General features: G+C 36.3%; 2 protein-coding genes across 2 annotated transcripts in view; one reads left to right on the top strand and one right to left on the bottom strand.

Annotated features, from left to right (window-relative positions):
• Window positions 1–6,985, top strand: part of kcnq1.1 (potassium voltage-gated channel, KQT-like subfamily, member 1.1) — a 41,456-nt gene extending 34,471 nt beyond the window's left edge. The window contains exons 14-18 of the mRNA XM_067400592.1: window positions 715–790; window positions 2,660–2,754; window positions 2,984–3,030; window positions 3,210–3,271; window positions 6,047–6,985. Of these exons, the coding sequence (XP_067256693.1) occupies window positions 715–790; window positions 2,660–2,754; window positions 2,984–3,030; window positions 3,210–3,271; window positions 6,047–6,262 (496 nt within the window). The 3' untranslated portion in view covers window positions 6,263–6,985. The remainder of the gene's footprint in view (window positions 1–714; window positions 791–2,659; window positions 2,755–2,983; window positions 3,031–3,209; window positions 3,272–6,046) is intronic.
• A 4,326-nt stretch (window positions 6,986–11,311) lies between these two features.
• cdkn1ca (cyclin dependent kinase inhibitor 1Ca) lies at window positions 11,312–12,781 on the bottom strand. The gene is made up of 3 exons (XM_067401045.1): window positions 12,215–12,781; window positions 11,997–12,108; window positions 11,312–11,797 (listed from the first exon to the last, which is right to left on the bottom strand). Coding segments are annotated over exons 1-3 (648 nt in total). The 5' UTR covers window positions 12,750–12,781; the 3' UTR covers window positions 11,312–11,796.
• Between the last annotated feature and the right edge of the window lie 388 nt (window positions 12,782–13,169).

Raw genomic sequence — 13,169 nt, 5'->3', positions numbered from 1 at the left:
GAACATCTAAGTGTAATCAACTGTGCTATTTTGAGACACCGTGAAATATGAACTAAAATGTGTTTTTAATATGCTATCTCTGTATTTAAAAAATATATTTAGTTACCACTTGTAGTATACTATGGGTTCAAATGTACTATAAGTAGTATCTAAATACATTTTTTTTAAATACATAGTATATTAAAATCACTTTAAGTACATTATAGAAATGTACTTTTTTTTCACCTGGAATGTTTTTGGGATGAAGTTGGGGTGACCTTACCCTACCCTTACCTTAACCTGCATACTTTTTTATTAATAATAGTACATTTTATATGATTAACATCATACAAATTCATACGAAATCGCCACCTCATAACATACTAACGTTTTCCTGTGAGATTAGGTTGATTTTAACAATAATATTATACATTTCTTTGGTAATCTTATAATAGCTCATCAGAAAATGACATTTATTTACCCTCATGTCATTCCAAAACTTGTATGATTTCATTTCTTCTGTAGAGCAAGAAAAGAGTATTTTTGATGGATATTCTGAATGATATATTGACTTTCATTTTATGGAAAAACACTTCTTTTTACAGGTTTGAAATGATATGAGGGTGTCATTGATGACACAATTTTCATGAACTATCCCTTTAAAATCAAACTGTAATGTAAATGTAAAATGTTTAGTATCTTTCTTCATACTAATCACTATGCATAAACACACAGGTTGCGGGATTCCCATCGAGCAGCCATTCGTGTGATCCAGAGAATGTACTACTTTGTGGCCAAAAAAAAGTTCCAGGTAAGATTTTTTTTCTATTTGCAAGGACAACCAGAATTTAATCGCAATGTCAGAAAATGTCAGTTAATCAGTGTCAGAAAAAATCTCAATTATGTCAGAAAACACTTAAGCAAAACATGGTCAGGTCCAAGTGTCTGAATAATTTTTGGTTCCAAATTTTTATCAATTTTACTGGTAGTCCACTGTATGAAGAATATTTTGGTTTAATATGTAAGTTTACTTTATTTTGCTCTCCTCACTTACAAAATAATGAACTATATTGTCCTGCACCCACTAGTAAAAATAAATCAAAAATATCAAAAATGTCTGAATAATTTTTGGTTTGACTATTAAAAGGCAGACCTTGTGTTGGGCCTCATTCAGTCCCAGCAGATGCTCTGCCTGAGTCCTCAAAAATACATGCTAATGTCAGAGGATTACCTTAATAGCTGTCCTACACACTTTCTCCTCCTTTGTGCGATTGTGCGACACTTGATACTCGTTACTGCATTTTGTTTGTCTTCTCTCTTTACCCTCCCATCCTCTTGCCATCCATTCATTTAACCCGCTTGCCACAGCCATCTCTCAATCCCCTTATTTTCTCAAAGTCCTTCTGCCCTCCTCTCACACACTCTTGCGACACAGAACACACACTTTGGAGAGTTTGTCAGATGCTGCTGGCTAGATTTGCTGTGTCTGATGTCATGACAATGTTTACCCACCTTTGAACAGCTCTAGCTTCTCCTGAATTGGGTCATTTGTGTCAGAGATGTGTGAATGTTTGGTTATTTCACTGATGCTGATCAAACTGAGCTCAAGTTCTTGGAGTTTGATGCATCTTCCCTGTGTTAGTCAGGAAGTTCAAATTAATTTAAATAGCCGTAAGCGTCATCGCCTGTGCTTAATCCACCCGAAAGCAAAGACTGAGTGTTTGATCAGGGTGTACTTTTGGTTTCAGCAGATGTGAATCACTTTCCTCAAAGGTGACAATCAGAGGAAATATTTCCCCTCTGGGCTTCTTTGATTTGGGGCTGGTTGTAATCAAGAGAGCTCACCCTTATGATGAACTGATTCTTTCAGTCTTTATTCATAAAGCTTCACTCAAATACAGAGCCAGTTAGTGCCTGTGGGGCCCTTGGCAAGATCATAAACTTGTATGAGATCAGTGTATGAGTGTACATTTAACATTCATTTTTTAAATTTATAACCTTTTTTTTTTTTTTCATATCTTTTGCAGTTCATTGAGTAGTCCTGTTCTGTATACATATATACTGTGTATATGTATATATACATACTATCATTCAAAAGTTTGGTGTCATTCATTTTTTTTTAAAGAAATTAATTATTTTATTCAGCAAAGATGCAATAATTTGATCAATTTGATAATTGTGACAGTAAAGAAAATTTCACAAAATGCTGTTCTTTTGAACTTTCTATTCAACATTTTTTCTAATCCTGAAAAAAAGTATCACGGTTTCCACAAAAATATTAACCAGCAACTGTACTATAATAATAAATAAATATAATAATCAGAAATGTTCCTCGAGCATCAAATCAGCATATTAGAATGATTTCTGAAGGATCATGTGACACTGAAGCCTGGAGTGATGATGCTGAAAATTCAGCTTTTCCACACAATATTACAATATTTTTGATCAAACAAATGCAGCTTGTTGAGCATGAAGAACTTCTTTCAAAAACATAAATAATGTATATATGACCTGAAACTTTCGAACGGCAGTGTACATTTATCATATATTAGTATTTTATTATAATTATTATATATTTATTTAAAAACAGATCTAACTATTTACACAGAAAAAGCAAATACAGTAAGTGATGAGTACAGATGTTATATCGGCTGGTTTTTGTATCTATGTGTTTTTGCAGCAAGCACGTAAACCGTACGATGTGAGGGATGTTATTGAGCAGTATTCTCAGGGTCATCTCAACCTCATGGTGCGCATCAAGGAGCTACAGAGAAGGTGAGACGATGATTCACTTTATCACCTAGCAGCAGTTAAGCATATTGGGAAAAGTGTTTACTTTAACATGGCTATACATGAATGACATTTTATAGGAATAATAGCATTATAAATGACTGTTTCATGACCTTTGGGTAAATAAAGCTGGGGAGTTAAGAGTACATCCATTTCTGTCACTGTTCTTCACACTTTTCATCTGCCATTTCATGACCATATTCTGCCTTAACAGACTGGATCAGTCCTTAGGGAAGCTGTCCCTCTTCCAGACAAGTTCAGGTAAAGCTAGGTCATTCATTACACTTTCTGCTCTCACATTCCTCATCCCCACACCATGTTTTGCTACAATTTGACCCCTTCGTTGTTCTTAATGTTGCTATTTATTGTTGCCTTGATGTCTTAGTGTTTATAGAGAGTTTTTATTATGTTATTCTTGGCGCCATTCTTGTCTTCTGTAGAACGCCTGAAAGACAAAGGCACAAACACTATTGGCTCCAGACTCAACAGGATGGAAGAAAAGGTAAGCACTCAACAGCCAGGGTATAGGGTTTAGTTAAACTTAGTAAGAAGGACATTTATACCATTTTTGTGTTGAAAAACATGCTTAATTCAGAACCTTTGTGGTTCCAGTATCTGAAGCAAACACCAAAAACTCACAATCCCTAAAAAAGTCCAAAACTTCTTTGTATGTAAGACACAAAAGGCCAGATATTACACAGAATATGAAGGTGAAAAAAAGACATCAAAAAGGTCTGTGGCTTTTCTCACATTTGCTTGATTGGATTCCAGAATCTGAAATATCGCTTCAGACAAAATCACATGCTCTTGAATTTTGCAGTAAGTAGAAACCAAGTGCTTCCAACAAGTTAATCAGTGGTAAAACAATAACAAGTTCCAGGGCTTTATTTTAAGTTGGTTCAGCAAGGATTCTACAGATAAAGATCTGTAAGCTTCATTCATCAAGCCTTAACCTGGAGGCAGAAGGAACCTCTCTCTTTCTCTGCCTTCAGTCAAACTTCACTTTTTGAAGACTTCTCAAACATTCTCCATGAGCGATGGGTGCTGATAAGGGTGTTATGACTCTAAAAAGAACATCTTGCTTGTGTGTGTGTGTGTAAAAGTGAGAGGTCTATTGGCCTCCCAAACTGACAGGGATTCAGAAGCTCTACAAACACTCTCCCTGTTCATTTGCCACTCCAGCCATTAATCCTTTTACAAACAGCGCTCATCCTAGACACAAACTCGAAACAGCATACTTGTTCACATGATCTCTCTCATACTCGCTTGCTCTCTTTCTCCCTCTCTGTCTCTCGTAGAAGTACCAAATTGACTTGTTGAAATGCCAGAAATTTTTTTTTTAATTCTTTTCTGAGAATGTTTAGAAAAACATTTTAAGAAGAATTAGATCTTTTTTGCTGTTTTCATAGCTGACATAACTTTAAGGAGTGATGACATTTTTTTTTTTCAGTTGTGTTGCCTTTTATTAATTTATATACAAAGTAAAAATGAGTGGACTTCAGGATTTTTTTTTTTATCTCATTGATTGTCTTCATCATGCTAGCCATATCTCTATGACAATGCTGGCCAAATTACAAGTATTTCCCAATAGGACACATTGTAAAGAACTGCTTTAAAATGTGTCATTAGCTGTGGAGGCTGTGGACAGGATACCCTGCCCACTACAGTGTCATTCTTCTTCCCATAATTCTGTGATAAACAGGAAGTATGTAGTGTCTGGCATAAACAGGAACAAATAACCTTAACTTTTATGCAAACACCCATCTGAGAAACTTTCTGCCTCCACAAAAAATTCTTGACCCCAAGAAAAATTGACCAAAAACTGACCCCAAGCTTTTTTTATGGAACGTTTATATAGACTAGTTTATATAGACACTGAATGACTTTATATTGTTTTCCCAATTATAAATATTTCCCCATCAAATTTATTTGTATGGGTTTCTAGTATTTAATAGAAAAAAGAGTAACACTTTGTTTTACAGTGTCCTTGTTACATGCTAAATAATTACTATAAATTGTGCATAATTATATGCAACTAACCTTAAACCACTAAAGCTATAATAAGTACATGTAGTTAATTCTTAGTACTCAGTACTTAAATATACAATTGTAACAGCTTAAAAAAAGTGTAACTGAAAATAATTCTATAGTTTGTAAGTACAAACCAGAAAATGTGACCTTCTATAGGATTATGACAAACTTGTACATGAGTGTGAGTAAATGATGAAAGAATTTAAATTTTGGGGTGAACTATCCCTTTAAGTTTCGACTCAAGATCTTGTTTTTTCTCTGCGGTTAGTAGTGTGCATGCTTGCATTCATGTCTATATGGGGAGCGACTGCATATGTTTACATGCCCGAGTCTCCTGCCGTACACTATATGTTTGTGCATGTGTCCATATGTTTGTATGTGACTGTGGTGCCACTATCATTATGTAAACTGTGGTCCAGAATGGAGACACTCGTCTGGTTATTTCTAATGGGGTGTAGACAGCCCTGGCTCCACACGTCACTTAGCTTTAACCCAGGGGAAAGAATCTCATGACATTTGGCTCCCCAACTGTAAAATGAAGAATTGCAAGTATTTCTCTTGACAGATTTCTTCCTCTCAAACATGAATCCATTTAAATATCTAACAACAATTCCCACTGGTCTTGAAATATGTGGCTTTTTTAGGCACATAGACAGTTAAATAAACAATACTGTAAAAAAAAATTCATTTCAATGTTAAAATATTGGACTACGTTTTACAAGTAAAGTACTATTTTAGTCTATCTACTTTAAAATTTTGCATTTAGTTCAGTATTAATTGCCATTTTTAATTGTGAAACTATTTCTGAGTGAAAATTGTACACTTTTTTTTTTCAGTGTGCTTTCAAATAGTTTATATGAAAATATGGCATGAGGTGTCACAAAATTAGTTTTTAAATAAGTGTAATTCTGACTGGATGATAGTTTTCACTCAGTTCAACCATGTGATTCAGTTACAACAAAATAGCATGTCCTAATCTTTTCATTTAACTGAATTATTTTTCGACTATTCATTATCACCTCTTTGATCAAAGTTTAATCTCATTAACAACATACAGAAGAATGGATTTATTTCTTTTGCTAGACTGTTTATACAGATGGGACCTTTTATCAGTTGCTGGTGGTTTACGGCTTGTATGGACACAATGTCTCTTGTTTATGATGTTATTTACACAGACGCTATGACGGCGTTATTTTAGACAGTGTTTTGAAAGATGTGCTAAGGCCACACACTCGTTTCCCCACAGATCACACACATGGACAGGACACTTAACAGCATTGCAGAATCTCTCAACCTCATGTTGGCGAGGGAGAGACGGGGGGATCTGGCCAGAGGGAAGGAACAGCGTAGCAGCTTCCTCCGACAATCAGCCACCCTCAGCCTGTCAGTGCCGGACAGACAGGACAGCCTGCCCAGTTCTGAGCAACTGCCCACACCAACTGTTATTCATGAGGACAGCTGAGTTGCTAAAGGACCACTAAATCACAAAGTGCCTGATATTTGTCAGTTTCGGCTAGAGTTAATGTAAGATATTAGATCTGGCTCAGGTTCGGCATCAGCTGATTTTGATATATCTTCTTGTCTGACTAAGTCTGTTCATCTTTATATTTTGTCAAAGTGTTGAATTTCTTACAAAGCAACACATAAAGCAATATGTATAAATATTTTAAGCATACCATTGTCTAAGTGTGACTGAGTTTTTGATATTGATTATTGCTTTGTTTTCTTTTAAAAGAAGAGTGTTCCATACTTTTTGTAAGCGGTTTGCCGTCTTCCACTCCACACTCTTAAAAATAAAGGTTCCAAAAGGGGTTTTCACAGTGATGACATAGATGAAAAATGTTTGGTTTCCCCAAAGAAACTTTCAATTAAATGTTCTTAAAAAATAAATCTTTTTTTCTTAAAGGATTACTTTACTTTCAAATGAAAATTACCCCAAGCTTTTCTCACCCTCAAGCCATCCTAGATATGTATGACTTTCTTTTTTCTGATGAACACAATCTGAGAAATATTAATAAATATCCTGATGCATCCGAGCTTTATAATGGCAGCGATTGAGAATCAACAAGTATGAGCTGAAGAAAGTGCTTCCATCCACATCCATCCATCATAAACATATTCCACATGGCTCCAGGGGGTTAATAAAGGCCTTCTGAAGCGAAGCGATGAATTTGTGTAAAAAAGTATATCCATAATTAACAAGTTATGAAGAAAAATATCTAGCTTCTGCCAGACCGCCTTCCGTATTGAAATTAGCGTAAGCATTTTGAACTGCGAGAGTTTTACACTTTCTTCGTAAGTAGAATACGGAAGGCGGTCTGGCAGAAGCTAGATATTTTACGTCATAATTTGTTAAATATGGATTTTTTTTTTTTTTTTTTTACACATCACTTTACTAATCCTTTAATGTGAAGAACATTTTACTATTCTAAATAACCTTTTCCCTCTATTAAGACCTTTTGTGAAATGGAAAGTTTCAATGAATGTTAAAGGTTCTTCATGGAACCAAAAATGCCAATGAAGAACCTTTATTTTTAGGATTGCAGATGTGAATATTATGATGTTTTTTGGAATGTCATGAATTGACAAATGTTTATAAATGATTACTGTTGACAGGAACAAAATGTGTGCTCCTTATGTTTATGAATCACTACGCTTTTTAGAGCCACACAGATTTGTGAAAACTATTTAAATTCAGCCTTATAGCAACTTTTCACTTTTCATCTTCTCAATCAGGTTTGTATTTATGTTCATTCACTAATATGGATGTTCTATTTTTTAAATTGTGAAAAATAAATACTGTATCCTATTCAGTTGTCCAGTAAAAATCCATTACAGCAAAAACAGCCCAAAAGTCTGTAAAACATCCGTGCCAAATACTGAAGGAATTTATAGACAAAGAAATAACTGGGGCATAAGCTCAAAACCATATCGAAGTTCAACATCTACAACCTTTTGTCTTTGTATTTGACCTCTAAAAAAAAGGTTGTTGTTGTTGTTTTTTTTTTTTTTACTTGTTTCACTTTTTTCATGTTTGCAGTGCTTTTAATTTCCACCATGTTTCCATGGGGTCAAACATCTTGGCTATTCAAACACAAGTGTGTGTGCAGCCCGGCTTCCCACTCTTTTCCTTCACCATCAGGCCAGAATGGTGCTATTTATGCCTGTGTGGAGGCATTTATGGCATTCAGGAGCAGTTGTCTTTTTTTCTAAAAGTCTTTCAGTGACACTTTCAGAATTCCTTTAGAGCATCCCGACAGATCAATGACTTATGCAGCACACGACCATATGGGGAGCACCGTGACCTCTGATCTTATGACAATGCATTTGCTCTCAGGGGTGAGGGGCTTTGTTGCTATGGGGATGACTACATGCGCACCCTTCGACCTTATCCTGGGCAGGAACACGGCCGTCCACTCTGCCTTTGTTCGCACACAGCATCTTGTGCGGACCATTGTCACCTGTAATATGTGCAACAAATCAGACATTCCATCACATATGTATTCATGAAAAGTCTGACAGTTTTGTCTTTATTATCTCAGTAATCTAGGGTTTAGGATTATATCTCAGAAAAGCTGAAGTAAACCAGGATATCAGCTTCCTTGTAACCATTTGTGCCTACTTAATCTTAATTTTATACAATATTTACCATATGCCATATAAAGTTCCAAAACTAATATCCCAAAGTCCCAAAAGTTGTCATGGCAGGACAACTCTGTCAACAACGGAATCAACGGGATGATAGTATTGGCAGACAGCACAGAGAGCAGGCCTGCTACAGAGGGGGTCTGGCCCATATGCCGCCAGATAAATGATAAGCCTTTGTTATTCGTTTAAAAGGACGTACTGCTGTCACTGTCTCTGGGACTGCTGAGCAAACTTTGGGACCAAATGCCATTAATCCAAGCTAGTGAACCCATAGAGGTGTATCCAGCCTTGAAGACACAGCTTGCCAGTGCCTCCACTAGTTTTATGGGTTTTATTAGTGAAAGAGAAACAGCTCTGCAATGGAGAGGGCTACAACACTGAGATGAATGGTTTGATGGTTTTGCTGCACATTGCAGATGTTTGTGTCAAAAAGGGTAGCAATGTTTGGAAACTGATGTCCCTGTTATATAGAAAGAAAAATAAATATAAAGCAATTGACGGAGGAAACATGAATTGTTAACTCATCTTTTTTTCCCCATTCTATTAGGCTACTTTTTTTCATTAAGTGAACTGAAATTGAAAAAAAAAAATTCAGTGTAGTTTTTGGATAAAACAAAAAAACAAAACAAAGAAATCATCAGTCCTAGTATTTACACTATGTATTTTTTTTTATTTTATTTTATTTTTTTTTAGATTACTCATATTTTGTAGTTTAGTGCGTATATACCGTATTTTGTATAAAGGCGCACCGTATTTCCGGTCTCTTTTTTTTTTTAGAGAAATAAACGAGCATGATTTAAATAATGTTTTAGACAGAATAAAAGGATTCGAATTGAACTCTTAACTTCATTTAATGATGTACAGACTGCATGGGCTGAATGAATGCGTCTCTGTGGGATTTGCTGATAAAAGTCGAGGTCCCATGAGCCTGAGGAGGTAATCCATCTGGCCAGGAAACCCAGCTGAGCTAGAACGGAACATATTGGAAACCCTGTCAATCTGGACATAATGATTTTAGTGTAAAAGCTCAAATAATGAGGTCCAGTTAAACCCTGGAGGATTCCTCACATTACAAGTCACACAATTACGTTTATTAAAATCCTCGTGTTCTATTAAAATTATGAAGCATGGTGGTGTAACAATATTAAGACAATTTCATAGATGTTTTAGAGATTGAGTGTAGCCTATATTCAGCTTTTTTATTTTAACACGCGAAAGATAAAAATTCGTTCACAATTTGATCATGATTCTTATTACTGAATAAACCTTTATTCAAAAAACTGATATGTCCTCGAGTATTAGCCTACGTCGGTACTGAGTAATACAAATGAACAGGCTACCTCAGGTAGGCCTAATTTTGGCCTGCTTGTAAATAAAATAAAACATATAAATATTATTGTTTGCATTATCATTTTTTGTTAACTTGCACATGTATATATTTATTTAAAGTGTTCCCAAACAATGTTTATTCAATTGCATTTCCCTTCGCCAAACTTTATTTTTTTCTTCATTTGAATGATGGTCAGTCGCTGGCATCACGGACTGGAGTATCTCTGTTTTCTTGCACACGACTAGATACGGACTAGAAACAAAAGCAAACAGGATTTGTGAGCACCGAGTGCTTCTATGAGAGCACAAAGCCTCATTTGCAGGTGAATGCGATGGCACTCGCTTCGCCTTACGCCTTTAGCTGCCTTTGTTCCATTTCGCCTTTTTTTGGTGCCAGATGGTCATGGAAATGGGAAACTTCTTTAGAGAAAGGCTATATCTAGCGAAACACTGGCACTCTTCACCTATGCCAAACGTGAACGACAGAAAATAAAGGGGGGAAATATGTAAAATTCGTTCATAAGCATATTCCTGAAGATTTTTCTGATAAAATATGAATTGTTAAGTGCACAACGCTGCTTTTCGAGTAAAATCCAAAGATTAATGTAATTATATCGAGAATAAATTCCAGGCTACTTTAATCCAAGTATCGGTAATTTCCAGTCTGTATGATCAAAGTTTCAAAGATTATTAGGCACACTTTAAATATTTATTCAGAACACTTTTTATTATTATTTTACATTGATTTATTGCTGTTATTCGTCATTTAGCCTAAAATACAAGACATTGGTGTAGCCTCATTGAAGAGCTATTAAAATAAAGTGCATACTCTGAAATTGGTAAAACTGAACGAAAGTTTGTTCAAAACTACCCCAAAAAAATCCAACTGGATAAAGCCTATTGCAGTTTTTAACTATGCCTATATAAAAAGTTTGAGCCTACCTATTTTGCTCACAATTACATTTCGTTTTGGTCACTATTTTATCTATACCGTTTTTGTTCTCGTTTTTTTCCATTAGCTTTTCCCAATGACATTATAAAGATCTGGCGTGTGGTGGTATCTATAGTAAATGTTATTCACAGATAGTGTGTAGGTAGGGGGAGGGGAGGCAGGTGGTTGGCGTGTAAATAGAAGGAGCCCATTTTGTTCGAGTCTTGGTAAGTGTTTCATTAGCGGGATAGCTGAGAGGGTGCTGAAAATGAAGGTCTTATGTGGACAAAGCGGGGTTCCAAGGGCACCTGCCTCCTTCATTATGGAAAGAAAATGGCATTTAAATCCTCCCTATAGCACGCAGCTGCCCGCATATCCCTCCCCACAAACACTGAGGGCGGAACAGCTGAGTCCCTCCTGTTTAGAAGCCAAAATGTCCTCTTTTTGTCACAGGCAAAATGTTGACGACTCAAAAGTGCGGCCAATTATTTATTTTCCTGCCGTTTACCCACATCCCATGATCCACAATAATGAAGCTGAACAGTATAATAGGCATATGTGACTTTCACAAGAACACACGTGAATACGACCAAGTTAGCAAAAATATAATTTAATTTACACTTTGATTCAAAGGTACAACGTGAGCTACAGAATATATTTTAACAAACACGGCTCAGAAACATTCTTTGCATGATGCTGCATACAAAACTTAAATAAAACAACTTAAAATATGGCCGAAATAATTAAAAAACAACAGCTGTAAATAATAGAGTAACCAACTATCATGAACATAAATAAAATAAGTTAGTATATTTATAAAAAAAAAATAATAAAATAATAATAACAATAAAAAGGTATTGCTCTAGTCTATTTAGAGCATTGTGGCCTAGTCCTCTACACAGTTGAAATACAAGAAATATAAAATTGCACCGTTTAGACTTTGTAACACTGCAACAAAGTCTCTGTTGGCGGAGCCATTATTGCTACATATATTCAGAGAGAGAGAGAGAGAGAAAGTCTCGTCCCCTTGTTTTCTTCCATCCGCTCTGCAGATAAACACAGGTGGACTGCTGCATGAAGTGCAAACATCTGTAAAGCAAAGAATACGACAAAATTAACATTTGTTTCACAGTAGCTTACAGAGGACAGATATTTAAATGAAGGCGAATTAAACTGAATTCGATGTTGCCAATCACACGTTTAAGGCAATTAGTAATAATAATAATAATAATAATAATGAAAAAAAAAAATGATAGAGACAGTTATTAAGCACAGAGTGGATACGTACCATCTTATTGTTTTACGTGGCGTTACTTCAATGCTGGTGGATGTGCCGGCTTGAAGGGAGCTGCGTTCTTCCTGTTTGGACTCCAGGGTCCTTTTTCTTTTCGGGAAGAAGTCTGGTGGAAATCAACGTTATATGCCGTTAGACATGTTTCGCTTAAGATCACATTTAAATGGAGACACTTAAACTGTTTCTTTTATTTATAGTTTCAGTGCATTTACCTGTAATTTGTGGCGTGCTGTTTCTCGTGGTCTCTGGGATGAGTGACCTCTTTCGCCTGTTTCTGAGGACTGAAGCGCGAGCGGGTTTTGAGTTGAGTGCACTAGAGAGGTTCTCCTGGTTAAGATCGGTGGGTCGACTTGGGACGTCAGCGGATTCTTGAACTATCGGACTCCTGGAAATTCCGTGTAACCCACAGTCAGCAGTGCTGGACGAGTCCCCTGTTGCATTAACAGACGCCGCGGCGCGAGCTTTCTTATTTTGCACTTTATCCTTGTAGAAAAATGGCATAGTTTCCTCTGAAATCGCCTCCCACTCGTAATCTCCAGGCAGAGGCGAGCTGGTCTCAAAGTTAAAATTCCACCGGCTCTGGTCTCGCTCGGAGATCTCCTGAAGTTTGCGTTCCATTTCACAGTGCAGCTCCTCGTGGTCTACGGGTCCGAAAAGGTTACGGCAGACCTTTGTGCGAGCGAGAAGAGGAAACGTTCTCCGTGCAACATGACGCTCCAGATTGCTTGATACGTCCACGTTTGCCATTATGCCTAAAAGTCAATGCCGTGAGCCGACGCTTGTTTAGGTCTTGTTGTTTGTAGTCTGTTTATATCCGTGCCGGTGGTTAAAGGCCAGCGTTTGTACGAGCAAAGGCCTCCGATTGGATAGATGGACACCACGCCCTGTGCAATAAACCCCCCACCAGTTTAAACAAAGTCACCTTCCCCCCTCATTTAGAAAACCACAGTCCGAAAATTATGGCCCATGCATGAAGACCATGAAATAAGTGATTATTTTCAGAAAAAGAATAAAGAAAAAGTAGAAGAAAAAAAGTTAAAAACGAAGCTATTTTTACCAATGTGTTATTTGTATAAAATTATATGCTATAATCCTAATAAATAAATTAAAAATATAATAGACTCTATATTATTTGTAATAGGCCTATACAATAACAATACGATAAAA

Source organism: Chanodichthys erythropterus, chromosome 11 (assembly GCF_024489055.1).
Source record: "Chanodichthys erythropterus isolate Z2021 chromosome 11, ASM2448905v1, whole genome shotgun sequence".
NCBI classification, from domain to species: domain Eukaryota; kingdom Metazoa; phylum Chordata; class Actinopteri; order Cypriniformes; family Xenocyprididae; genus Chanodichthys; species Chanodichthys erythropterus.
Note: the sequence above shows the minus strand (reverse complement) of the source record. Positions and strands in the feature narration are given on the sequence as shown.